The 27915-nt window shown below is 38.4% G+C and overlaps 1 protein-coding gene across 1 annotated transcript; it reads left to right on the top strand.

Moving 5' to 3' along the window:
• Positions 1-888: 888 nt before the first annotated feature.
• Positions 889-27915, top strand: LOC128528633 (uncharacterized). The gene is made up of 18 exons (XM_053501614.1): positions 889-2083; positions 2659-2813; positions 2906-2948; positions 6315-6449; positions 6527-6625; positions 8177-8398; positions 8542-8679; positions 8781-8888; positions 9104-9208; positions 14457-14681; positions 15059-15196; positions 15343-15444; positions 15533-15627; positions 17048-17741; positions 17840-18199; positions 18619-20670; positions 20880-20970; positions 25737-27915. The coding sequence occupies exons 1-18, from the start codon at positions 1292-1294 to the stop codon at positions 26354-26356; spliced, it is 6174 nt and encodes a 2057-aa protein (XP_053357589.1). The 5' UTR covers positions 889-1291; the 3' UTR covers positions 26357-27915.

The following is a 27915-nucleotide window of genomic DNA, read 5'->3' as shown; positions in this document are numbered from 1 at the left end:
AGTTCCTTTTGAACCGACTGCATTTTCGCTATTTGCGGTTTGGAATCACACTTAACATGGATAAACACCCTGTGAAGTATACTTCGCAGGGTACTTCAGGCCGATTGGAACGCACCGCCTGTAACGTCACCAGCGCAGACGTCACTTCCTCCGTGTGTTACCCTGGTAACATAAGCACCTCGGATACCTGTTGCTGCTAATGTGGTAATTTCACATTGCGGAAATGAAATAATAAATATTTATTGACCATTATAAACGTATACTAGTGAAATATGTATCACTCGTGAGTAAAGTATTTGATTAATTTACAAGATGTACAAAGAAATTATTACTGTGCATTTTTTTTTTTACAGATTACTAGTCTGTATAATAGTAAGCATTTATTGTCACATTACATTAAAATTAGTGTCATATTAATATTATTTCATCATCTACAACAACATAATAATCCCTTTCGCGCTCTATTTTTTCCGCGCTCCAGAGAGGCGCAATGAGTGCTGGGAATTTTTCATGGGACCCATCGTTCGTTCGTTGCCTATACCGTTTACAGTTCTCTTTGAACTGACCATTTTGACTCTCTGTTTGGAATCTTAACATGCATGAAAACTATGTGCTGGCCATGATTGTTCTTGTGCACACAGAGTGAGCATCAACAGCTGATGTAGTTGTGTTGGGGGTGCTTAACATGTACATGTGAGAATGAGATTAGTCCGGGGTTTAAAGGCAAAAGACGCTAAAAACAAACAGGAAGTGGAGCCAGCCGCAGTAAAGGTCCGACACACAGCATCACCCGGGAGGAAACTCGGTGTCTGTGGATGTCTCAAAAAAGTACCCAAAAAAGTCGCTAGTTTGTCCAGTCATTATTACAGATCAATAAATATTATATTTTTGCCATAGTGTTAAAAACAAACAAACAAACAATGTGTTGGGTGCGTACTTTTATTTTTAAACATTCAGCTGCCACAGGAAGTCAACCGTCACTGGGGTTAGTCTCACACGGATGGCACGGACGCAGAGACGCGTTTTGTTAGTAAGGGTAATGATGTAAATATTACGTTTGAAAAACTTTAACGTAACTTTAATAGCAAAAGAACGTAAGTGAAACTTAATTGTGTCTGCAAAGACTAACAAGTTTTTGGCACGGAGAAACGGATTGAGCTTTACCTGCACCTAGCTAGGATTAGCTTGAAGACTAGCATGTTTACGTGTATTCAGCGCAGAGCAGCGTAGTTCCCGAGTAACGACAGGCAGCTGGAGCGCACAGAGAGCGAATCACCGTCAGAAATAAACAATGTCTAAAGGGCGAAAACGCGCCAGAGCCAAAGCGGCAGCAAAGGCAGCCAGGTTCGGAATGGCTCCAGGTCCAAGGCCTCCGCCTCCCGGGGGATTCGGTCCGCCACATCCAATGCCTCCCCCTGGACCAATGATGCCTGCAGATCACATACGCATGGGACCATTAATGATGGAAGATGGGCCCCCCGACTTCCTCAGAAACAGGTTTGGTCACGGACAAGGTTTCCACCCCCAAGAGTTTGAAATGCCCGCACGCTGCCCCCATCCAGATTTAGACGACGGACCACAAGGCTTCCACCCAGACCCATATGAAGGCCCACCTGGTTTTCACCCCCAAGAGTTTGAAGGGGCACCACTGCGTTTTGCTCCACCCGAGTTTAGGGACGGACCGCCAGGACCAGGCTTTATCCCACCTGAGTTTCGGGACGGACCGCCAGGACCAGGCTTTATCCCACCTGAGTTTCGGGACGGACCGCCAGGACCAGGCTTTATCCCACCTGGGTTTCGGGATGGACCGCCAGGACCAGGTTTTATCCCTCCCGAGTTTCGGGACGGACCGCCAGGACCAGGTTTTATTCCACCTGAGTTTCGGGATGGACCGCCAGGACCAGGTTTTATTCCACCTGAGTTTAGGGATGGACCACCAGGGTTTGCCCCGCTGGGCCGGATCTGGCCGTCACAGTTTGAGGATGGACCAGGTTACCCAGGAATGAAACCTGGACAATTACATGGCCCAATAAATGCATTTAATGCCAGAGACTCGGGTTTCATGCAACAACTGGATGTTGATGTATGTATAGATTTATTTCCATAGATCAGAATAAACCAATATGTAGATGATTACACTGTGTTTTGCATAATTGCTTTGTGTGACATTGATATTTAACTAAACTAATTTTCATAAAATAAAAGTAGCAGTAAGGGATTCTATCACGCCTGATCAAACAGCTTAGACAGAAAAGCAAGCTTTTCTGAGATTTCAGTTTTAAGAGGGTTAACTAAAGGCGCAATATTATCATTTTTTTATTTATAAGTTGATGAACTGTACAGTCAGAACTGTTGCAATAGTAAAAACTCATGTGGATGTTTTTTCTGCAGTGATACTCAGTAAAATGTTGAAAAACAGCACTTTTCAACATAAACCTTAAAGTTGAGGTTTGTCTAATGACTACATGGTTGACTTTTTTTCTGTTAATAAAAATATAATTGGTTGAAAAATTAGCTTGGTGGTGTGGCAACATATTCCCCTTTTCTTACTTTTCCAAATTGTGATTATAATTTTTCAGGAGTACTAATAGCGACTGCTTATAATTTAATGCTCATTTATTTTGTTGCATTCTTTTATGCTTGCAATTTCTTTTTAAGGACGATGCTTCCTCTATGGCTGCTGACAAAACTCCCCAGACAAATCAAGAGTCCAGTGGTCCTGGCAATAACGAAGATGATAAAAGTTTCACCACCACTTCTACAGAACCATCAAAAGAAATATCTGTTGTCAAATCCAGGCTGGGATCAGTGAAGTAAGACCATTTTCACTCAAGTTTATTGAAAGTGGTTAAAGGCAAAATTGGTGTGATCACCATTTTAAGTGGTCTTGAACTTCATTTTTCAGGCCTCCTCCTGGACGATCTATGGGAGTCATCGTGTTAATTGCTGTAGGTATCCATACGTAAGCTTATTTGAGACACGCCTATGTAAATATTTTTAAAAGAGAATTTAATTATGATCTGGGTGGAAAGTATAATTGAATCATCATAAAAGGAAAATGTTAAAATATTACTATCTATTATACTGGTGCACATGTAAATATGATGTATTTGTTAGGGACGTACCGATAACGATACCAGTATCGGTTGTAGATCCGATACTGCGTCTACTTGTTAATCATACTTATAAAATTGCTCAGGTACTATTTCACCAATACCACTTTAAGGCAGAGCTGGACAAAGAAATAGACAAAAAAGTGGGCTCTGCAATCAGATAAGCATGTCTCCTCTCTAAGTATAAGGTTAGAAAGTAAAATTAAGGTTAAGTTTAGTGCGCTAGCTTATTAGTGCATCTCTCTTTAGTCTTTCTTGCTATTTAGGCTTAGCAGCACTTGTTTAATTGCCAACTTGTCACTTCCAGTACTGTATTTTTACCCTAACCCTAACCCTAACCCTAGGTAGCAATGATGGTTGTTGTGGAGAAATTTTAAAACACTGTTAAATGTTAAGAGCTTTCTGTATTATAAAATGCCATAATTGTTATCTAGATTGACACAATCTAAACAATGGAACCCCGATTATCTAGGTAATGACATGGGTAGCAGCTGTAGGGCTGATATATCAACCATTTTCATCAACATTTACTGACATGTTTGTTGTGTATTCACAGTAGTTTTACCTAAATAATTTACCGCTAGCTGCTGCACATACACAGTGTAGGGTTGCTGCTATTTAGCTAACTGTGCACAGCTAGCTGGCAGTATATCTGCATAACTAAAAGAAATTCTTTTTTTTTTATTTTTTTTTTTTTAAGCGAATCAGCCTGTGAAATGCTAGTGTGTACTTAAAGCACACCAAAATTAAAGCAGCACACGCTGAGTGGTTTAAACGGAGGAAAAAACTGTAAGCTCTTACAGGCAACAGCACTGCACCTGTAACTTGCAGTCAATCTGGTCAGGGATCAGATGGATGCACCACAACATGATGTTATTTATATATTCCATACAACAAATTGCTTTAATAAATAATGGGAAACGACTAAAGTTCTGAATGTATTTATTAGTTTAATAAAATATTGGTTAGTGCAACACAGAAGTAAATGCATGTAAAGTTTGACATACCAGTGCGAGCGCAAATAAAAGAAGTAATGGGAAAAAGTTGCAGTTTAACCTTTGAGTACTGAAAATTGAGATTAAAATTATTAATAAATAAAAATTTTTATTCTAATTTTTTTTTTTTTTTTTGCTTTCTGATTTGCAATAAGTTCCTGTATAAGGAATATTGCAACAGATTTTTTTTATTGATTTGATTTTCAAAGAATAATATCCCTAAACATGGTGACTGCTAACCAAAATTCTGTGAAGTTGTCCCCTATTATCTCTTTGTGCATACGTTCATAGCCACGCAGACTTAAATTTGAACTTGTGTTATGTCACTCGTGACATGAAAGAAATAGAGATGTATATAATTTTTTCTAAAATATTTTTAGCTTGGGTTTCAAGTGTTGTCAGTTGTGGCAAATGGATATCCTTCTTTATTTACATGTAGATGTTTAAAAAATGCATAATAAGAATTCTCTTCCTCTAAATATAAAATAAGTTTTATGTAGTTTAAAGAATAAACTTTGTGATTGTTGTTGCATATGAGTGGTTGCAGTGGTAATGAAGGACTGCAAAGACCTCGCAAATGGAAAGGAGGTGATTATCTGTCAAATAAAATGTATTTAATGTTAATCATAATTATCGGATATGTAAAGGTATCTGATTTTTCAAGTAAGCACAGTTGCATGTAATAAGATATAATTGTTCATACCGTAATACCAAAACAAAAGATTAAGTAGATAAAGTGTGTGAGATTTTACTTTCGAGAGGTGCTCTCCATGCAAATCAATTTTGAGTTTACGGGTGTATTTTGTGTACTTGATGATATGCTTAAGACATGGGGATTCTAAGATGATCTATTCAAGTGCCCTTAGACAGCGCCTGGTACTGTTATTGGAACTTGGTATTGAAAGGTACCCAAATGGATGTACTCGGGCTGCCTAGAAGTAATATTTGGACATCCCTAGTATTTATCTTAATGTTCCATTGAAATTACAATCTGAGATGGAGAATTACAATGCAAGTTTTGGGGAAGAATACACACAGTTCCTGTTCATCCACTTGTTCATGCATCTGTCTGTTCAGTAAGGCATGTGGAATCTGTGGAGCATAAAATCATGGAGACACAGGTCAAGTGCTTAATTTAATATTCACATCAAACCAGAACCACCAGAACACTAGGCCCTTATGCCAATCAAGCATTTTTTGACTGTTGTTGGTGATTGTGTTCATCCCTTAATAGCCATAATTTAACTAATTTATAATAATAAAGGGCAGGGCTTTTCCAAGGTCATGGCTTACAACCTCTGCACTAGTGAAAGGAGCTGTGGTACAATATGTGCATCAGTGGCAATCACATGGCCACAACTGCTTGCATTAAGAGCAGGGGTTTTACATTAAGTTTATGTATATATTACATGGGAAATTTACATAAAGCTAACAGTTAATAGACCTTTGCCTGCATGCTTAATAGACAATTTTAGAAAAAAATCCCTTTGTTTTGCAAGAAGGCATACTGACCAAGGTAGAAACCAATAAGAGGAAGCTTTATCCGGCTTTGTTGAACAGTTCCCCATTAGCTCAGTCTGTTGAAAGCTACCAATCACACAGCAGCGGATTATTTGTGTCTTATTTATAGGCAAGAAGAAGAAAGGATATTGTGACAGTATGACGATCAAGGACGCTTCAAAAATATATATTTTTTGCATTGTATATAATATAGATATTAATTTTGCTTTACATCACCAAAATGAATTTAAGCTTTAACCAATTTTTTTACCTAACCATATAGGAATTACAGCCTTTTTAACAGCCTTAAAACCAATCGGACAACTGATTTCACCTGATTTGGCCATGAATGGCCAAGTTTGTTTGGGTTAGGGGTGTGGTTAATGTAATATTTTGTTAAACCCCTTAAACTAAAAGGTAACACTTTAATCATATCTGGGTTGTGTAATTTGGAATCTGTTGTGGTGTTAAATAAGGGCAAAATTACAAAAATCATGTAATTACAAAAATCATGAATGTTTTTTTGTTTTTGGCTAAACTAGTCAGTCACATACTGTACTAGTTTAGCCAAAAACAAAAAATACATTCTCTTAAAGACTATTCAGATTTTAAGTTTGTGGTATAATACTAAAATAGATGTTTATTTGTGGTAAATGTTCACATTTTACGTTCTGTTTTTTTTTTGTTTTGTTTTTGTGAAATTTAGAACAGCTTTGGCACTATCGAATACAAGGATCCTCCGAAGAAGAAAAAATATCCATTCTCATTTGATGCTTTTTTTGGAAATCGAAAACATTTGGTTCCTGGGGTTAAAGTGCATTTTACAGCAGTCAAAGAATCGGTGAGTGATTTAAAATGTAAAGCCCTTATATGATTTTTTTTTATTTTAGTTTCCAAACTTTGTCATTGTATTTGTAGGGAAAAGTATGTGCTACTGATGTGAAGGTTGCACCAGGAGGGACAGAGGATATTGAAGATAAAGTTTATGAAGGTGTGGTTACTGCGGTGCTGCCTGAGGTAAATAGAAAATTGAATAACAAATGTGAAAACTTCAAACTCTCCTTATATGCTGATATCATGGTACTGTCGACCCTATTTGTTATTTCTTTCTATTGTAGAATGATTGTACAGTATACCATTTAAATAGGAAATTTCTTTTTTACAAATTTTCATTTATTTTGGATATCAACACAGGGTCAAATTATATAAGTAGTACATAAGTTCAAAAATATACATACACACATTTAGATTATATGACTCTTTAAGTCCCGAAATGTATTTTAATTTGCCAAGCCCAAAACTTTTTAAATTCTGTTTGTGATCATGATTGAGGGTGTGCCTGACAGTACTCGTTGGGCTGTCTAAGGCAAAGTCTAATGAGCGCAGTGTAAATCTGACGGTTGGTAAAGTTACTGATGTTGGGAATGTCTTTGGACCCATTTTTAAATTAACTGTTGATTCCAAGATCGGTTCAAACGATTGTAAGTCATTAGTATTTTGCCATTGTCTGGAAGAAGAGCCAAACTTACTTCCTCTGCTGAAAAGTAGCCGGTTCAGATGGTCTGGAAAACCCAGGAACCAACCAGGCACATGTCTGTAATGATCTGGAAGCTACTGGAACACCAGTATCACAGTGTACTGTCGTGGACTTAAAGGCTACCATCCAACAAAGAAGCGTTTAAAATCTACACTTGCAAGCTGACAAAAGTTTGCAGCTAACTGCATGGGCAAAGAAATTTCTTTGCTACTGGAGTTTTGACCAGTGATATGTTTGCAGGAGTAAAAGTGGGGCATTCATCCAGAACACTGTACCAACTGTGAAGCATGATGGTGGTAGCATTGTTGTCCCACGGGACAATAACTCTAAACACACATTCTGGACCACCACCCCTTCAAAAATTTGTTGACCATGCCAATGAACCAACCAGTTTAAATAAGTACTACCAATTCAGCCAAAAAAAAGTGATTTTTTCAAATTTTATGTTGTATAGTGCTTTTAATGGTCATTCTTGAAATGGAGAAGATGTGGAAATATGTATAAACTTTAATTCATTTTGTCTCATATGAGCAAACCGAGGGTCAAAGTGGCAAGAAAATACTTTTAAGAGGAGTCAGACTCAGGGAACCAATTCTTATTTGAGTGAAATCCGATAGGAGGGATTGATCTGCGGTCATAATGTATGTTAGAAGGCTGGAAGTATAAAAGGAAAGGTGTTTAGGGTAATATAAAGTACACTTAGGTTTTCTACTATTAACAAATCATTTACGATCATTCTGCCCCACAAATTGACCAGTTTGAGTGATGTATATGCAACATTCTCATCACAACTGTAGGTCTTGCATGTCAGAGCTATTTATTGCCCACTAAAAACATCATATTTAATAGGTTTGTTTGGAGTAGAAAAATTGCATATGTGATAGGAATCTATGTTTCATATATCAGCATTTGCCAGTTATAGTGACAGTGTTGATTTTTTAAACTTGGTTCCCATTAACTCTTGCTAATTAAAATCTTTCAAAGTTCTATTAGTGTTATTTTATGTGTTAAAATGCTCTGCTGTTTTCCAGACGTATGTTTTGGAACCTCTTCCGGGCCGCATCAAAACCATTCTCACTACTGATCCTGTAAAACTGCCCTTTGGAAAGATGGACTCAAATGCCACCCTTCTACTTTTTGACCGTGTAAAATTTCAGCTGCTCACAGATATTATTACAAAGGCACGCAGAGCAACAAATATCACACCACAAATGCCAGAAACATTTCAGCTGACCAAGGAAATCAGAGAAAAGGTAATAGATGTGATTTATTTGCCTTAGTAAAATATCTAACCAGAAAACCAGTCACATATCATACTAATCACTCCTTTGTTGATTAAATAAAAATATATAGTTTGACCTGATTGTCCTTGGCATTTTATTTCATTAATAAACAGGGTCTTATAATGAGCATCAAGGATGATACTTGTACAATAATGTCAAATAAACATGACAACCTCACTGCATCCATCAATGAATATCTATCAGATGATCAACTAAACATCATGGATGAGGTGGAGTACACAGTTGTAACTGTAAGTTAAAGGAACTCGTATCTACATGTGCGCTTTTGATTTTTCTGTCTTCTCTAGTTATGTTTCTTTGATGCTCTGTTTAACATTTATATTTTATGTAGCTAAAAGATAAATCGAAGGCCATCAGGTTAAAGAAGCTTCCTGAAGGCTCAGTAGAGTTTGATTCAAAAGAAGAAAAAGTTACTGACTCCTCCGCAGGCAAATCATTGGCAAGTAATTTTTATTTTATTTATTATTATTATTATTATTATTATTATTTTTTTTTTTTTACAACACCATATTTACTTGTTCCATGATGTTTAAATGGTTAGCCTCACTTAGTGTTTTTATGGTGCATGATTATATGTCTTAAGATCATGTTCTCTTTAATTGCTTTATACTTAAGGTGTTCAGCTCAATCATCTTTTCTACTTTTTATCTTTAGTGGAAACCAGTAAACTCCCAAGTAGCAGCTGTTGATGAAGACATAAGCAGTACGAAATATGAGGGAACAGTCTCCCAAATCATTCCTAAAAATGCTAAAAATGAGGTAATGTATTTGAGACATACTGGCCATTTTTTGTGAATTACAATTTTTGTGAATATGAGCAACACATTGAAATAGAATTTACTAAAACCACAGCACTAAAGTTTAGAGTCATAAACACAACATGAACTGTTGGTAAACTATAAACTTCACATGTATACTTTTTTTAGTCACTCATTGCCGGTTATGTCCACTGGCATTTAGGCCCACAATGATCTGCATATGGTTTCCTTGGTGGGGTTCAGTTGTTGTTTGACATTCGGTACCCTTGGTATTGATGGTGCCACATTACCCGAACAATCAATGATCTGGCTCCTGGACTACCGGATGGATTTCGGTGGATTTAGTTTGCTATCTTGCAGTGTTAAATGTACAGTGTGAGCAATTACATCGTGCCCAGTTGCTTTAACTCGTAGTACTAGGTAGCTGTCTGCCAGGCCTTATAAGATGGGGCAGGCCAGTAGTGTCTTTGTGTGGAAGGTTGACATAAGAGAGGAAAGGATATATTTTGGTGCAGTCTTACCTTGTTGTTGCTGTATTGGGAGAGATCCATATGATGTTCTACTTTGCCAAGGCATGTTGTGCCTTCTTAGGCGTTCAGTTCTTGAAGGTCACTGGATGCTCTAACAATGCAGCCCAAATATATGAACACCTCAGTAATGTGCAGATCTTTTCTGTTCACTTGTATGCTGAGGTGTTAGGGGCATTAGGTAGCTTGACGTCTGTTTTCTTCTGGTTGATGTTTGTGCCCAGTTGGTGTGCTCACTTATAAAGATAGGAAGTATTCACGTTTGTTTTAAACGCAAAGCAGATTTACTATATCCTTTCCTCAATGCAGTCTTTAAAACTGTTGAAAATGTTTACTACTCTGTTCTCTTCAACAATATTTTTATTGTTTTTAAAACAGGGATATTACAGGGTAGACATGTAATGTTTCAATACAGAATTTTAAAACCTCCTTATAAATCCCTATAGCACCCACCCCACCCCTCCCTAGCTCCAAGCCAGCTTTACAAGTATAAGGAAAGGCCAGACGCCAGGCATAACAAAAAAGGAGAGAAACGAAAAAAGAACCTGGAGCTGGAAGTTTTTTAGTTTTGCATACAACAACAACAAAAAGGGAAAAGAAAACAAACAAACAAACGATTAAATAAAAAGGGAATCAATCTATAAATGTATATGAAAAAAGCGAAGGAAGGGCCCCCACGCCTTTTGGAAGTTTAAGTCTGAATAACGGATTGAGTAGTGGATCTTCTCCAGGGACAGACAAGACATAATATCTCTGAGCCACTGGGCGTGAGTGGGTGACGTGGCATCTTTTCATTTGAATAAAAGAGAACGCCTGGCCAGGAGTGTCGCAAAAGATAACAAACGCTGTTTAGCTGGAGTTAGATGCTTGTCTTCCTCTCCAGTGATACCAAAAGGAGCAATCAGAGGATTTGGTTCAAGATTGCATTTCAATATATACAACAAGGTTTTAAAAACATCCCTCCAGAATTTTTCCAAATTCGAGCATGTCCAGTACATATGAATAAGAGACGCCTCTCCACTTTTACATTTCTCACAACAAGGATCAATGTCTGGGTAAAAACGGGAAAGTTTAAGTTTGGAGAAATAAGCCCTGTGTACAACCTTAAACTGTAATAAAGAGTGGCGGGCACATAAGGAGGTTGAGTTGACAAGTTTAAGAATTGAATTCCAAGTATCATCTGACAGTGAGAGATTTAAATCTTTCCCCCTAGCAGTTTTAATTTTACTTAAAGGGGTGTGACTCGAACCCATCAATCCACCATAAATAGTGGATATTAGGCCTTTACGCAGCGGGGACAAACATAGGAGATTATCCATAATATTTGCAGCAGGAGCCTCAGGGAAATTCGGTATTAAAGAGCGAATGAAGTGTCTTACTTGCAGATATCTGAAAAAGTTTTAATTGGGTAGGTTAAACCTTTCAGAAAGCTGCTCAAACGATGCAAACTTATGGTCAACAAACAGATCTTTGCAAAGCTTGATACCCTTTTTGTACCATTCCTAAAACAATGAATCATGTAAAGAAGGTTGGAAGAGATAGTTAGAGACGATAGGACTGGAAAGAGAAAAGCCCAGACCGCAGTGCTTTCTGAACTGAGCCCATACTCTCAAGGTATGCCTAACAACTGAGTTATTTTATTGAGGGGATGGGGAGTGCAGATCCAAGGAGTGCAGAGACAGAGAGGTTTTTGACTGACTTTATCTCCATTTCCACCCAGGCAGGCCGATTAGGTTGGTTATGGAAATATGCGCAAAAGATGACCGATCGAATGTTTGCTGCCCAGTAGTAAAAACAAAAATTGGGATGCCACCATCTCTTTTAGATCATTGAAGTAGGGACTTATTCAATCGTGGATGTTTACCTTTCCAAAAGTAAAAAGGATATAATTGAGTCTAAAGCACCAAAGTAAGATTTGGCAATGAAAACAGGTACAGACTGAAAAAGATATAAAAGTTTAGAAAGAATACTCATTTTAATGGCATTAATGTGGCCCACCAGGGACATGGACAGTGGTGACCATTTTTCCAAGTCCTTTTTAGTTTGGTTCAACAACCTAGTAAAATTTTCTTTAAAAAGGTTTTTATGTTTCCTTGTAATTGTAATACCAAGATAGGTAAACTGATTTTTTACTATGTTGAATGGAAAATTGTACATACCAGTTGTTACTGCTGTGGTATTAAGCTGAAAAAGTTCACTTTTGCGCAAATTCAATTTATATCCTAAAAAGTAGCTAAATTCACTAAGCAATGAGAGCACAGGTGGAAGGGAGGAGATTGGATTTGATATAAAAAGTAGAAGATCATCTGCATAAAGGGAATCTTTATGTTCTTCTCCCTGCCTCCAAATCCCAGATATATCCCTACAACAGCGGAATGCAATTGCTAGTGGCTCAATGGCAAGGTTAAAGAGCAATGGGCTAAGAGCACACCCCTGACGAGTTCCCCGCTAAAGGCTGAATGGTTGAGACTGCTGAGCATTTGTCAGAACTGAGGCAGTAGGGCTTGAATATAATAATTTAACCCAAGTGATAAAACTTGAACCAAAATAGAATTTTTCTAAAGTCCTAAATAAATACTCCCATTCCATACGATCAAAAGCCTTTTCAGCATCCAAAGAAAGAACACATTCAGGGATCCCCTTTGATGGTGTGTACGTCGATGGTGTGTACATAAGACGTCGAATGTTAAAGTAAGAAAAGCGATTTTTTACAAAACCGGTCTGGTCCTCAGATATAATAGAGGGTAAAACATTCTCTAATCTACGAGCCAAGACTTTAGCAAGGATTTTAACATCCACGTTGAGAAGAGAGATTGGTCTATATAAAGAACAGCCATGGTTCACGCAAGTGTGGGGCATGCCCCACTAGTGGGGAATACAGACATGACAGGTGTGGCGCAATGAACGGGAGGAAATTAGTGGAAAATAATAGGAAAGTACCTATTCTAATTCATGCTTTTTTTATTGACAATAAAGATTGGTCACTCGAAACTAAACAACCACACGCAAAGAAATGGTTTATCAATACAAGTAAATTAAAATACCATCAGAAAAAAAGTGGAGCTGTTACCTCTCACAGCCGGAGGCCTGGAGAGAGCTGATTGGCCGAGCTCTCTCAGAGGGGAGGGATGAGAGGTATTTCGTGCTCCCACATTAATCACGGCTCTACAGCCAATTCGGGGGTGTCTGTGAGCTCGCGCATGCGAAAGGAGCGGCTAGCGCTTTCCTTTGAGTGTTACTCCGCCCCTAACGGTGCGTCACACGGTTCAGAGGAAACACGTGATAGTCCTCGGCCCTCCCGGCTAGATGGTTGTAGTAGCCTTAATGTGGGAGCCCCCTATTGACGGGGAGGAGTTGGCCGCGACTAAATTCGGGAGAAAATTGGAAGTGAAACCATAGCGCAACAATAACGGTTTAACGTTGGCATGTTAATTGCAGAGAAACAATGTATAAGGAAACAATTTGTATTATATATGTAATTTCATTTATTTCAATGTGTTATCAGGCAGTACTAGTCTGGCATTTCTAGTTTCCAGTGTGGCAACAAAGTTGCTTTTTGAGGCGCTAAACAGAAGGGAAGATCAATATCGTTCTGCGCTTTCTGTTGGTATGAGTCATTTTGCGATGATCCCTTAAACATTTGTTGCGCCATAAAGAATAATGGTGTTTATGCTTTTAAACATGAATAATTTAAGGCGGATGTAGTTTAAAGACAATGTAGACTAGAGAGGAAATATTTGTGGTATATAATATCTTATTTGCGGGTTTATTTACACAGATATTGAATTCGGAGATGCGAATATAAAACTAACTTTACCGCGGACACAAACCGGGTCAGTATCGTACTGTATGTAGTGGGCATAATAACGTCAATGGATACATTTGTTACATGGATGAAGCCTATGTCGCGCTTGGATTCATGGTGGGGATGGTGGGGGCAGAGGAGAGACTTGTGTGTGTTTTGTGTCTTAAACCGCTGGCAGCAGACAGCATGAGATCGAACAAAGAATGAAGACACTTAGAGACACACCCCAGTCACGTTAATAAGCCACTCGAGTTCTTTGAAAGAAAGCTCTAGATAAGTGACAAAGTAAGCCTGTTATAACAATTGCATTTGTATTTTAATTTGTTTTGAACTTGGTGTTATTTGATCTTATTGGTTTAGAAATTGATATTTCAATAAATAGTAAACTTGGCCAATTTCGTTATCATTTTGTTGACAAGTGGGGCTTAAAAATTCCCCACCCCCTTAGGTGGGGAATGACAGAAAATGTTTGGGAACCACTGGTCTACAGCATTTATAATTTTTCTGGGGCAATGATTTTTTATGTACATGAAATCTGACCACTGGTCATTTTTTGCCTTTCATGTTTATTGGTAAACTTTTAAAATGGTTGGATGACTGCCAATTAAGAAATACTGGACCCACCAAGGACGCTTAAGGTCAACTACATGCCAAATTAAAAAGTCATAAAAATTCTTTGTTTATGTCAGTGCTTACATAAACTGGTTCTAGAGATACCAATCTTACGGACACACTGCAGACTTGTAACTTCCATGTACAGTTTATATGACTGTGGGATAGTATAAAATACAACTGGCAACTCTCTGCAGAAGACATAACTAATGTTTGTCATTTACAGTTTGCAAGCACATTAGCCTACTATAAGGTATTGTTCTGGTTTATCATTTCTGAGTTTTTTCTTGGTTTGTTTTGTGCAGAATGGACAACCACTCCCACAAGGCCTTGTGAACACCACTGTGGATGGCACAGAGAAAAGTTTACCGTTTGGTCTGGATGATGTAATCACTCAGGCCACCATGATGATCGGCGACAAGGTTCAATTTAACCTTGCCACCAAACAGAAAACCAAGGAAGAACATGCTATCAACATTGAGATTTTACCAGAAACTTTTCAACTAGAATCTAAAGAGCAACGCAAGATAGTGAGTCATCTTTAATTAGGGCATTAGGCGCAAGGGCCTAAAAAGAGATTTTATGTTCTTGCCAAAAAAAGTCTCAATAAAAAAATAAACCACACTTTCAGGACCTTCTCGTGGTATACAACCATATATATTGATGTGGAATAAATTGCAAGAGATTTAAAAAAAAATTCGGGGGAAAGTTCCCTATATTCCAGGGCACAGTGGCTTAACAGTTAGTGGCTTTAATTTGAGGGCCTTCAGTCTGTATGTGTGGAGTTTGTAGTCGTTCTTATGCTTTTTGGCTTCCCTCCAGTTACTCTGGTTTCCGTATTTTGAAATTGGTGGCGATTAAATTACAAGAACTGTGGTTAATTTGCATTATTGTCTTCTTTCTCTAGGGCACTGTTGTGAAATTGGATGATAAGTCTGGGTTCATCAAAGCTCAGCAGGAACCACAGCTGTTTTTTGACCTGTCTGAGGTCATGGATGATGCCAAGCTTACTTTGTCAGAGAAAGTTGAATTTACACTTGCAGTGGTAAGAACTCTTTTTGGATACTAAAACGTCTGTTTGACTGACATTATATTTTTTCCTTCCTATATGACTTGAATTTTTAAATATATTTTACAGGAAGACCTTTATTTAACATGAATAAGGCATTTATTTATTTATTATTTTAACAGGGGTCTGAAGGGACTGCAGAATGTAAGCAAGCTATTAGAATCAGAAAGCTGACAGAGAGTGTATTCACAGCTGTGCCAAAAATAGAAGAAAAGAAAGAGAAGGTGCTGTATATTTTTAAAGGTTTGTCTGTGTCTGTATGTCTGTTTGTGTTAAATGGAATAATGAAACATTTTGCTTGGACATGTGCAGAAGAAAATGACAATCAAATTGCTGAAAGACCCGAAAGAGCAAATCAAGGACGAAGTGATGACCTCAGGCAAAGATTGTGATTTGCAGCCTGCAGAGTGAGTAGATGATGAGTGCCAAACTACATCTATTTTAGTTGTATATTAAAATGGAAAATCTTAGGTGGAAAATATTGCAATAAGCTGCATCATTAGACATTGTGATCGGCAGCTATCTGGGGAGATCTGGCCAGACTGGTTTGAGCTAAGGTAGGCTAAGGTAGGCTAAGTTAACTTGTGTAAATTATTGTGCATACACAGAGTTACTGTCATTAAGCAGCCTGGAAGAATCCGGAAACTGTGATGTAATGACTTTCAGAAACTTGATGGTGTGTTTTTGACTGTGCTTTTTTTGCCCTTAGTGTCTTAAGGAAAATCCAAGCAAAAATTGGTTCCTCCTTAAGAGCAGGTTCCAAATAAACAAAGGTATTTTAAGCATCTATACAAACAAGACAGGAACAAATAGCAGAACTTTAGTCTAAAGGTTTTAAGTGAATCCCAACATGGCAACAAAGGAACTGGTGAAGGGGTTAGAGGAATCGGGTACCAAAGCATGTTTATCCACCATTAAGAGAGCCGGACTTCAATGTGGCCGGAGGCTGTAGTTCAAGAAAGAAGCTCCTACTAAGGACTGGCATAAAAATGCTAGACTGAAGTTTGCTGGTGATTACTAGCATATGGAGGGGTATCTGATGTCAGATGAAACAAAAATTTTGTGTCTTCTTTATAATGATGACAGCTATGTGTGGAGAAAGTAAAGGGTTTGAGGCTCTTACTCAGTGAAGTGCACTAACACTGAACCATAGGGATAGTGGCGTCATGTTGTGATGGTGTTTTGATGAAATAAGTGACTTGTTATAAGCACATGTCAGAAATTAGCTGGCATCAAGAGGAAGGAGGAATGTCTAGAAATATTGAAGCAATGCCTTAGGGCATACCTCTGAAGTTGCAACTAAATGGCTTGAAAGAGTAGATTTTACAAAGTCCTGTCCTGAGTTGTATAAAAAAATTGTTGCCTGAACTAAAAATTCTGAGCCAAGAGGCCCACTATCCAGAGTTACACCAGCCTCTTAAGAGCAATAAGTGAATACTCTCACCCAATATTGTTTAGAAACTTGGAGAAGGCTAGGCTAAGCGCTTGATTTAAGTTCAAGCAATTAAATACTTAGAAACTGTATGCAAACCTCTTTGGCCCACTGAGAATCTGAAATCTGAAAACCTCTTGCTATTATTCTGAAATGATCTTCTTTAAAAGAAGGTGTCTTAATCAAGTGAACAGAAAAAAGGTAAAATAAAAAAAATATGCTAAAATAAAAAAAATATGCCAAAATTTTGTGGAGTTAATTTTTCAATCTTTAGTTTAGATAAATGTTTGACTATAAATGTATGTTGGATTTCTTCCTACTACGTATAAGCTCAAAATTGTGTTAAAAGTTTGTCTGGGAAACTAACTGGTGCTTTCAATTGTTTTTTGCTTTAGGAAACCAAGCAAGGATAAAGTAGAGGCCTCTAAAGCTTTAAAGCAGGACAGTAAAGGCAAACAGGAAAACCCAATCAAGGGTAGCAGAGAGCGTAGCAGAAGCCGAGAACATAGCCGACGCAGGGGCAGTCGAAGCAATAGCCGCAGTCGGGATAGGAGTAGCAGCTACTATGGCAAGCATAGAAGCTCCAGTCGTGACAGGAGTCATCGGAGTCACAGGAGGAGCCGCAGTCGTAGTAGAGATCGCTCACACAGATACAGGCGTAGCTATAGCCGTAGCCGCAGTAGAAGCAGGGAAAGGAGCAGTCGGAGCACCAAAAAGAGAAGTCACAGCCCAGAAAAAATGGATGAGCGTCGCAGAGGACAGAGCAACAAGACATCGCAAAATGCACCCTACTGTTTTGATGATACGGGCATGCCATCCTCTGAGGCTGTAAATAAAGAATTAGCAAAAAAGAGGAAAGAGTTGTTAGAGCTCAATGAGTTAATAGCACGTAAAAAAGCAATAATTGCCATGGAACAAAATGCCAAAACACCAAGTCAGTTTCAAGATGCACTTGAAATGGATACACAACATGGGATTGCTACGTTTGATTATCAGCACAAAACCTGTCTAGAGAACTCATGGACCACTGACGTAAAGCCAGTTAGATCCATTTTAAAGAAGCACTCTGACTCTCTCTTCAGTCATCAGGTTCGTTTTTTTTTCTCTCCCTGTATTAAATTTTCTTTTTATGCACCATAACCTGCAGCATCTTATTGGTATTGTTAATTTATGTACTTTCTTTAAAGAAAACTGAAGAAAGCAAGACCAAACCTTCTAGTGAATACACTTCTGATGGCTCAGTCCCTATGTGGATTGGACAGAGTCCTACATCTGGGATAGAAGATCAAGAATTAGCTAGGAAAAAAAGACAGTTAGAGGAACTAAGTGAATGCATTGCACGTAAAAGAGCAATTATGGCTCTGGAACAAAAGGCTAAAGCACTTTCAGATGGGTCTGAAATAAAAAAGAAATATGATTTTGCCTCATGCACAGAGGACCTGAACATAAACATGACAAACTCCTGGCAACTTGACATAAAACCTGATCTTCAGCCAAAAAAGTCTATTCTGAAGAAGCAGTCAGAATCTATTGCTGACCAGTCAAAGGTCAGTCTTATTCCACTCATGGTGATTTGTCTAAATTAAGGTTCAGAACAGTGTAGTGTATTAGTTATTTATAGGGATTTGTAATAATTTTAATTATTTCTAATTTGTTAAGTAACTGCATGCCATGGGGAATTAGTTTACCAAAATTCTCACAAAATAGTAATTTTATAATTATAACTGTATAACTGTAAATTGATTAATTACTTACTGCTTACTTTACTTTTCTTTAACTTTTACTTACATTTACTCTAAAACTGACAAATAATAGTATATAATAGAGATGAGAGGAAAAGAGTGTTGTAGTAGTGGTTGTCTACTTACTATACCTTTCCCCCTAATACTAATGAAGGAAAACATTTAAATGTTCTTTGGGAATGCTGTGGCTAAAAGTTAAATTAATATATTCCCTTGCTTTACAGAAGCCTTTGACTTCAGTTGGTCAGTATGCTCATTGTCCAATGTCTAAACAACCTACAGACGATGGCCCAGCTTTCCTCAGTCCCTCTGGGTCTTCAGATACTGCATTTAAAACTCCCTGTAATCCATCATCAGTACTCTCTAACACTGTTGATCTTTTCAAGAAACTGATTAATGAAGCCTCTGCCAGTTCACATAAGAGCAGTACCAAGGCAATGGGTCAGCAGTCATTTCAGCCAAGTTCTGGATTATTTTATGACCAAAAAAGTTCCATAGAGACCAAAGTCCAAAATTATTCTACATTGCCATCCCAGTTATCGCAGTCTTACCGGGTTTGTGACCAGGCATCCACAAGTAAGAGCTCCTCAACCCAGTCTTCAGCAACAGAACGAAAAAGTAATCTAGCAACACAAATGGAACGGTTTCTTGGTGCTTTAAACAAAGCAGATTCAAATTTATTGTCATCATTGTTAAAAGGTACTAAAAAAGATACTGATTCACTGGAGAATCAAGGCATCCCACAAGAACAAGCAGGAAGAAAAGTGACTTGTGAAGACGAATTGTATGATCCGTTCCAAGAAACAGACTGCAAAGAAGACAACTCTCCCTTAATGGGAAGCAAACTGCATAAGAACCTTTTGTTTGGGCTAGTTGAGAACACTCAGGATGATCTACTACCACATGAAAGAGCTGTGGTAGATGGAAGTGGCTTTTCCAAAATTGTTGGAATGAAATATGGTGTTGAAGCAAAGCCTGAGAATCGGTTTCCATATGGAGATGCAATACCTTCCAGCAGTCAAAGCAGACTTTTACAAGAGCATGAAAAATTTTTGAAAGAATGTGATAAATTTAAACGGTCACAAGATCGTAACGATGTGCCATATTTTGAAGACTCGTATGCAGAGGACAGAAAGAGATACAAAAGACAAAGTGCAGCGGAGAGTTACAGAATAGAAGGCAGCCTTAGCCCAGTTCATCATAAATCGGAGGACGCCAAGGAAGACACAGACCAAACAGCAAGCCAGTATAAAAAAATTCAGGATCTACTGCAAACCATTGGTCTTAATTTGGACACAACAGAAGTTAGCAAGTTAGCTGATAGGACAAATGAGCGTCTGTATGGCAAGAAAGTCAAACCTGGGAGTTCTCTTTCTTTTGATCAACGAGATAAACCATCAGTAAGTAGGTATGATCGAAGAGGTAGTAGTAACTCCACTGATTCTGAGGATGTTGGCTCTGTATCACCTGCAAAAACCTCTAATCGGGAGGTTTACATGAGCTATTGGGATTCTCTTAAGAATCGCCCTGATGAAGTTGCAGTCAGGGAGCGGGAGCTGTCAACACTTAAAAGGACCATTCGGAACATCCCAGAAGCAAAACAGTCTGATGCATACAAAACCGCATCACCTGAAGCTACACATGATCCGTACAAACTGCCTGCAGAATGCTCCTCAATAGCTCAGTCTTTTAGTTTGCAGTATACTCAGATATCTAGTGAATTCTCCTCAGCTGCACTTAAAGTTAAAAGCAAGCAAGATGTTCAGAACTATAGTTATGCCATGGGTGGAGAACAAAATCCCTATGGATCGATTTCTCTAAATCCTCAGCATTATACTACTGCTTATCCAATACCGTCCTCTTACGTATCATCTGGCTATGGGGATTATCTAGCGTCTGCCATGCCTTCATCCATGATGCCACCAAGCCCTGTCCAGTTCTGCTCATCGCTCTCTACTTTTACCACACCAGGATCTTTTGGTACTTCACCAACTACTTCTTATCCATCCACCTTAGGTCAGTTTGGTTTTGCTATGCAGCCTGACAGTTCTGGTTATGTCCTGCAGCAGGGTAGGACAAAAAAAAACAGGTGTCTCAAAACAATAGAAACTGTACAAACTCAGGAGTCTGTTAGTGGTAAAATTTCTGCAGCCAAAGAAGTACATTCTGTCATTAGCATACAGACAGAAAAGCCACATAAAGATAGTGACGATGAAGCTGAATCTCAAATGGTACCCATGATGGAAGATGACATCAAAGCTAAACAGAAAAAAAGGGTATGTTAATATTTTACAGCCACATGTGGGAAGAAAGTTTTTTTTTTACTACAAATTGTTCACTTTTTTCTTTTGTATCGAAACTTATGCAAACATGGTAAAAAAAAAAAGTAAGAGGAAGTTTTTCTTTGCTTCATGTGTATTTCATATAATGCTTTTATTCAGTTTTGGGCCTTGGGATCATTTATTAACACTTATGTTTGGAGCAGCTGGAGCAGTTTAATCAGAGAATGAGACTGAAGAAGGAACAGCAAATAGAAGCCCAACGAACACGAGGACTAAGCCAGAAATCAGCACCAGGTATCAGTGTAGTATTTCTGACACTTGTTGTTTTTAGGCAAAAGCTCAACAATAAACCATAAACCATAGCTAGAAAATAAAATGCATTTACGGTGTGCAGTAAGCATTTACCAAAATATACAGTACTGAAACTTGGGCACCTTGGACGTGCATGTGCGTTTTTTCAACGGGGCAAAGCTCTAGACGCACATGTTCATCAGTAGTAAAAAGAAAGTTGTGTTGTGCAGTTGTTGTAGGAAATAAGCCTCTGGACGGAGGAAAAAGGATTCATAGATGAGTATTAATTTATGCAGTGGTCGTGAAAGGGAACCAAGTTTAAACAAAGTAGCAGAACAATTCCCTCTCCATATCCGTCCCATTCCCCTGATCTTACACCACCTGATGCCTACAGTACTTGTGGCAAACTGACCATTTTGACTCATACAAATTCACATTTCATACAAACGTAAATAATTCCTTTGATTGTGTAAAGCTGCTTTGCGGCAATGAACATTGCTAAAAGCACTATACAAATAAAATTGAATTGAATTAAAATGTTAAAGGAAAGTGTGTTCAACTGTAAAGATCCAGCAGATACTGCATTCCGCAAGCAAATTGCAAGCAAATCGTCTCCTTTTGCAGCAATTTTCAGCAACCTTTGTTCGGGGAATCCAGGTTGAGAATCTGCATGAATGATATAAACACACCGTGATGGTGCACACACACTTCAAACGTTTGCATAATGCATACCATGGTCAATCAACATGCTACTAGTGTGTATGTTAGTTTTTTCAGGAGAAATATACTCAGATAACAACAAGGTTATATTGTTTGTCTATTCATTTCAGTACTGTATATTTTGGTTCATATTGTGTTATTGATGGGAATCATCGAATAAAACCTATTATTATCCGCTCATCGGTTGGTTTACTCAAACTGATGATTAATTATGGAATGGTTTCTAACTCCCATCACTAAAATTTTAAGAATAGTATTAGCTGTGTGTCAAACACGGAGCCATTTCCTGTTAAAGGGATGTTGTAAGGTTATTTAGGCGTTTAAAGTAGTGACAAAAATGACTAGGCAAGTTGGTCTCCTAGTCAACATTTTTTCCTACTAAGCGCTGCCGTTTTAATGTTTATTAATATGGGTACAGTACTACCCATCAGCTCTGACTTATATGGCGATATGTCTGGTACCTGCTACTAAGTACTGTAGCTTCTGTTTTTTTTTTGTTTTTTTTTACTCTCTCGCTTGCTTTACTGTTTGACACAGCTTGGCCTAATGGAGCTTGAGGCCAACATGTGCAAGGTGCATTAATAAATTAATTCTTATTAACAAGCGTTGCAATACCTGTTGAATCTGTATTTGTTAATTAAAATTTGTTAACTGTTAATGCTTAGTGAATGACTCTTTAGACTATTTCAGCTTTTGCACACTTTATTGTTCTAGAGACGCAATTTAAAATGGATTCAATATATATATTTTTTTACATGGGCTGTGTCTTATTCTCGGGGTTGATACATTGGATCTTCCTGCCACAACTTTGCCTATTTATCCCAGCCCTGGGACTGGCACTGAGAATGCCCTGCATCTCTGTGGCTCTGTGCTCTGCATCTCTATGGACTTTGCCCATGGCCCCAACAGTGGCAACACCCAACCCTCTGATCAGCAATACAGAGCCTCAACTGCCTGAGCCATCTCTGTTCATATTCCTGCTAATAGTGTATGTACTCTATACGGCAAATTTCTCCATCTCTGCAGAGGGATTCTGAAGTTTTTTTCCTGCTTTCTAGGCTTTTATTTATTTATTTATTTATTTTGGTTACCTTCAAGACCAAAGACCTTCTCGGTTATTAAGGCACGCTCTTCTCTTCTAAGACACGGTTTCAAACTTCTTTGACTTCACAATGATGAAGCCCACTATCTTTTTGGGACCTTTCAAAGATTCCGAAATGGTATCCTATCTTGAGCAAGATCTCCACGCAGTTTAAAAGTAAATGCTCCTTATTTAAATGCTCCATATTTAATATGTTTATTGAATATGTATACATTAATATTTATAAGTTAATGGCCCAGACATCAATTGAATCCATTATAAATTAACTCTATAACAATAAAGTATGAAAAAGATTAAGGTGTTATAAATATTTTCGGAACTGTTTGCCTTCTCTCTCTCTCTCTCTCTCTCTCTCTCCCTGTTTGTCTAGCTCTTGCTCTCTTTCGTTCTCTCATATGCACAAGCTATCTTGGTTTCTCTATAAATATATAAGTTTGTAGATAGGAAGGTGGATAGATAGAAAGAGAGATAGAAAAAAGGGTAGATCGACAGATGGAGAGGTAGAAAGATGTGTACATGGACAGACAGAAAGATGCATAGTCAGTTAAATAGATAGCTAGGATGGATGGATGGATAAATATTGATTAAATCTATATGAGCTGGGAATTTCACCCTTCTCAAAGAATAAGCTTGATATGGTGAGGACCAGATAACCTTACAGTAACCTTGTAAGCTCAAGCTTACTGTGAGGTGGACATTACCACATCACCTGAACTTTCTTAATGCATTATTACAAAATTATAAAACATTTTGTAAAATGCAGAATTCAACTTTGAAGTATGAGAAATGGACTTTGTTCTTTTTTTTAAGCAACAATAGAGCTAGCTAACGGTGATTATCCCCTCGAAAGCAGTTTTTGTGGGGGTGTAATGCATATTTAAATTTAGTACAGGATATTGGCTCTGTGCCTTGTGATTTTGTGAGTGAATACAGTCTAGCTTTAACTAGATTCTCTCCAACAATCTCCTAATGGAATTTTATACAGGTGAGGATGGGTAAGGCAGCATGGTGGCTATCACAGTGGCTATCACGGTCACCTTGCACTTCCAGGGTCCAGGTTTAATTTCCTCCTCAAGTCTGTGTGCATGGAGTTTGCATGTTTTCCTCGTTCTGGCCGTTTTCCCCTCGGTACTGCGGTTTCCTCCCACAGTCCAAAGGCATGCAGATTACTGTAGGTTAATTGCCATTGCCAACATTGCCCATAGTGTTGTCTGAATGAGCATGTAAGTGTTAGTGTGTGAACTGCAATGTATTGGCACCTTGTCCAGGGTGTACCTCAGCCTCATGCCCTAATTTTCCTGGGATAGGCTCTAGGCCCCCGCGACCCTGTATACAGGATAAAGCAGTATAGACAATGAGTGAGTGACAGATAGGTATTTTTGTGTTTAGGCTAATCTGCCAGTTTGTCCACAAGTTTGAACAGGTTCATATGTATACAAGTTAAATTCATTGTAAAAACTTAAAAACCTTCACTGTACTGAAAAACTGAACGGTAAAATCAAACTGAGGTATGGACAGAACCGTGACTTTTGCATATCTTTACACCCCTAATTTCTTTATTTTGATTAATCTGAAGTACATGAATCAGCATAATCAGACTACTGATCAGCCCACTACCTAATATTGTGTAGGTTCCCCTAGTACATAAAACAGGACTGACTAATTGAGGCATGAACTTCTCGAGAACTCTGAGCTGTGCTGTGGTATCTGGCACCAGGTTGTTGGCAGCATTTAAGTTCTGCAAGTTGTGAGGTAGGACATCCCTGGATTGGACTAGTTTGTCCTGTACATCCTACAGAGCCCTATTGGATTAAGCGCTTGGGAATTTGGAGGCCAAGTGAGCAGCTGGAACTCATCGTTATTTTCCTCAGTCGTTCCTGAACAATTTTTCCACTTTTGAGGAGGATCCTTCTGCTGAATGGAAATTAAGGAAATTCTGTTGCTATGAGGGAGTGTACTTGGTCTGCAACAATGTTTAGGTAGGTGGTACGTGTCAAAATGACAGACACGTGAATAGCAGGGTCCCTGGCTTCTCAGGATCGCCTTTGCTGTAATGCTTTTTGCATAGTATCTCCCGTAATGCATCACGGAACATCTCTTCCCCTGGTAAGTGACGCCCACAAACCTGGGTGTCTACATGATGTAAATGAAAATGTGATTCAGGTGACCAGGACACATTTTTCCACTGCCTGAGGTTCCATTCCTGATGCTGACTTGATGCATTGTAAGTGCTTTCACCAGTTAACAAGGGTAATCATGGAAACCAGTCCGCAACTTTCGATGTTCTATGTGCTATGACTCTTTTCTGCCATAGCCATTGTTTTTTTGTTTTTCCACACAATTTGTGCAAAAATAGTTCTGTAGTAGTAAATTCTGTGGATTCTGATTTGACAGCGGCTTTTGCAATATTCAGAGTCCAGAGGCTAAAATCCAATGTTTTTTTAGAACGTTAATTAACCGATTAATGCTTTACATTTCCTAAAACTTCTTGGTCTGACCCTCCAGGTGTCAAATGTCAGACTAAACTTTTATGTGCTTTAAGATGCTAGCTAAGTGCTAGAATTTAAGTCACTGCTAAAAATGCCGATCCAACTTTCGGTCAATATGGAAATTCTACACACACACACCCAAAAAAACATTTATTAGCAAGTTGCCACAAGCTTAATCTTTGTTTAATTTTTGTTTTGGCAATAGGTTAGTCCAGGATGGATTGAGAATTCTAGACAAAAAAATCCCTAAAACTGCTCAAAGTAATATGTTTAAATCAGGACTACCTTTTCTCGTAGTACGGTACAATTCTGTGAATAATGAAAAGAATGTATTGTTCACCTTACCTATAGTAAGAAGAAAGTGTTAAATATTTACCACAGTTTTAGACAGGGCAAACCCATCCTTCTTGTCCAAGTACACTGACTTTAATGCACCTATACCTTTTATATTTTTACAGGGACAGTTATACGAACAGAAGTAAAGAATGTGTGGATATGTGGCCACTCCCTTGTGTTCTGGGCTGAGAAGAGGGCCACGTCTCCTGAAATAGGTATGCAGCTTGGCATGGACCCAAACAGTGTACGCGTATGGTGGAAGGGGGTGCAGGGCATGACATGGCAACAGCTTTTGCCCCAGCTGCTACAACTTAAGGACAACTGGCCCAAACCAGATGTGATTCTCATACATCTTGGGGGAAATGATATTGGCACGATGACCCCAGAGACCTTTGTGTTAGCAGTGAAGAAAGACCTGATTTCAATGAAGAGCATTTTTCCCCAATGTCAGCTTGTTTGGTCAGACATCCTGCCACGCAAGTCCTGGAAACACTCAACTGACAGCACAGCAGTCAACAACATGCGACAGGCGATCAACAAAACTATACGTGGCATCATGGCAGATCTAGGGGGTTCTTCGTTGACTCATGAAAATATAATGCCTAGACTGGACTCCGGCCTTTACAGACCTGATGGGGTTCACCTCTCTGGTAAAGGGATTGACACCTTTAACTTAAACATGCAGGACTTTCTTGAGAAATGGGAAAGTGAGATAAGTGAGACTGAGACTTCTGAAAGCTAAAATGGCTTTTTAAGTTATTAACATCTAAATTTTGGATTTCAATATCTCTCTTGTTACTGTGAAACTGTATTATAAATCTATTCTTGTACCCCTTTTAATGTTAAATACCAACCCGTGCTTATCATATTGTGAATGCACCTACATGCTTTAATAAATGAATAAAGAAAATGTGTGTTAAAACTTGATTATAGATTAATCTCTACTCTTAGCTCTGTATCCATATGTAGATTAAGTTTTTTAAATTGATTGAACAATGTGAAAACAGGAACATTAAAAAAAGATACTTGACACTTGCTTTCTGTTAATTTAATGTTTTATTTATATTTATCTTATGTATTTCTTTGTTTATATGTGTGTACATTATGTGTGTGTATGAAATTATTGGTTAGCACTATGGCCTTGCATCTCCATGGTCGAAGATTCAATACCCACCTTTGTGGCTTTTCTTTGGGTACTCCGGTTTCCTCCTACAGCCCAAAGACAATGCAGACTGCAGTTCCCAAGAAATCATCCATCTTTGTGTTTGTGTGTGTAATTGGCACCTCGCTGAGGGTGTACCTTGCCTCAACCCCAAAGTCTCCTCACATAGGCTCCAGGCCTCTGCGACACCCGTACAGGACAAGTGCTGTAGAAGATGAATATGTATTTGTCTTTTTCAATATCTTCGTGTACTAGCACTCACATAGGTAAATTCAGTTTGCCAGAGACTCAAGTTGCGGGAAACCTTTCTTTTGGTTCATACCGACTGATAGTAAAATGCATTTGCTGCAGGTTTCTTGCCTGCACATCTGGATGCAAATCATCTGTTCCACCACATCACAAAGGTGCTCTGTTGGTTTCAGATCTGGTGACTGTGGAGCTCATTTGAGTACAATGAACTCAATCGTCATATTCAAGAAACAGAGATGCTCTTCATCTCTAAACACAGAAATGCCTTGGTTGTAATATGATGTTAGTTGAGTTCCTATTGCCTTTCTATCAGCTTGAACCTATCTGGCCCTTGTCTTCTGACCTTGTCATCAACAAGGCATTTCTGCCCAAAAAAGTGCTGCTCACTGGCTATTTATTCTGTTTTAGACCACTTTTTGTAAATCCTACAGATATTAGTACATGAAAATCCCTTTGAATCAGCAATTTCAGTAATACTCTGACCAGCCCATCTAGCACCGACACCTCAGACTCCCCATTCTGAAGCTTTGTTTAAACTTCGGCTGATGGTCTTGACCATAGGTGCTTTCCAATCGGCCTGAAGTACCTTTTGAAGTATACTTCACAGGGTGTCCAGCCATGTTAAGCATGATTCCAACTACAGGGAGCAAAAATTTTCAGTTCAAAGGAAACTGCATACGGTGTAGGGAACAACTGGGTCTTCACTTCACCGGAAAAGGAAATTAAAATTTTCCATGAAAAGACATTGTGTCTCGCTGGATCGTGAGGACAAAATGGAGCTCAAAAAAAGGATTTATCTATTATCATCAATGAGGACGACATCGCATTAATAGCAAATTGTAATCGAGAAATCCTTAGTATTTTATAGGTTTGTAATCTCTTAAAAGAAA

Source organism: Clarias gariepinus, chromosome 8 (assembly GCF_024256425.1).
Source record: "Clarias gariepinus isolate MV-2021 ecotype Netherlands chromosome 8, CGAR_prim_01v2, whole genome shotgun sequence".
In the NCBI taxonomy this organism is placed as follows: Eukaryota; Metazoa; Chordata; class Actinopteri; order Siluriformes; family Clariidae; genus Clarias; species Clarias gariepinus.
The sequence above is the reverse complement of the archived record's forward strand: the minus strand, read 5'-3'. Positions and strand labels throughout refer to the sequence as shown.

What these genes read in the sequence shown, in the direction of transcription:
- LOC128528633 (XM_053501614.1), top strand. Translation starts at nt 1,292, where the DNA reads ATGTCTAAAGGGCGAAAACGCGCCAGAGCCAAAGCGGCAGCAAAGGCA. An exon ending in CTAAAGAGCAACGCAAGATA is followed by an intron (nt 14,682 to 15,058) that starts GTGAGTCATCTT and finishes TTCTTTCTCTAG; the next exon opens with GGCACTGTTGTGAAATTGGA. An exon ending in TAGAAGAAAAGAAAGAGAAG is followed by an intron (nt 15,445 to 15,532) that starts GTGCTGTATATT and finishes GGACATGTGCAG; the next exon opens with AAGAAAATGACAATCAAATT.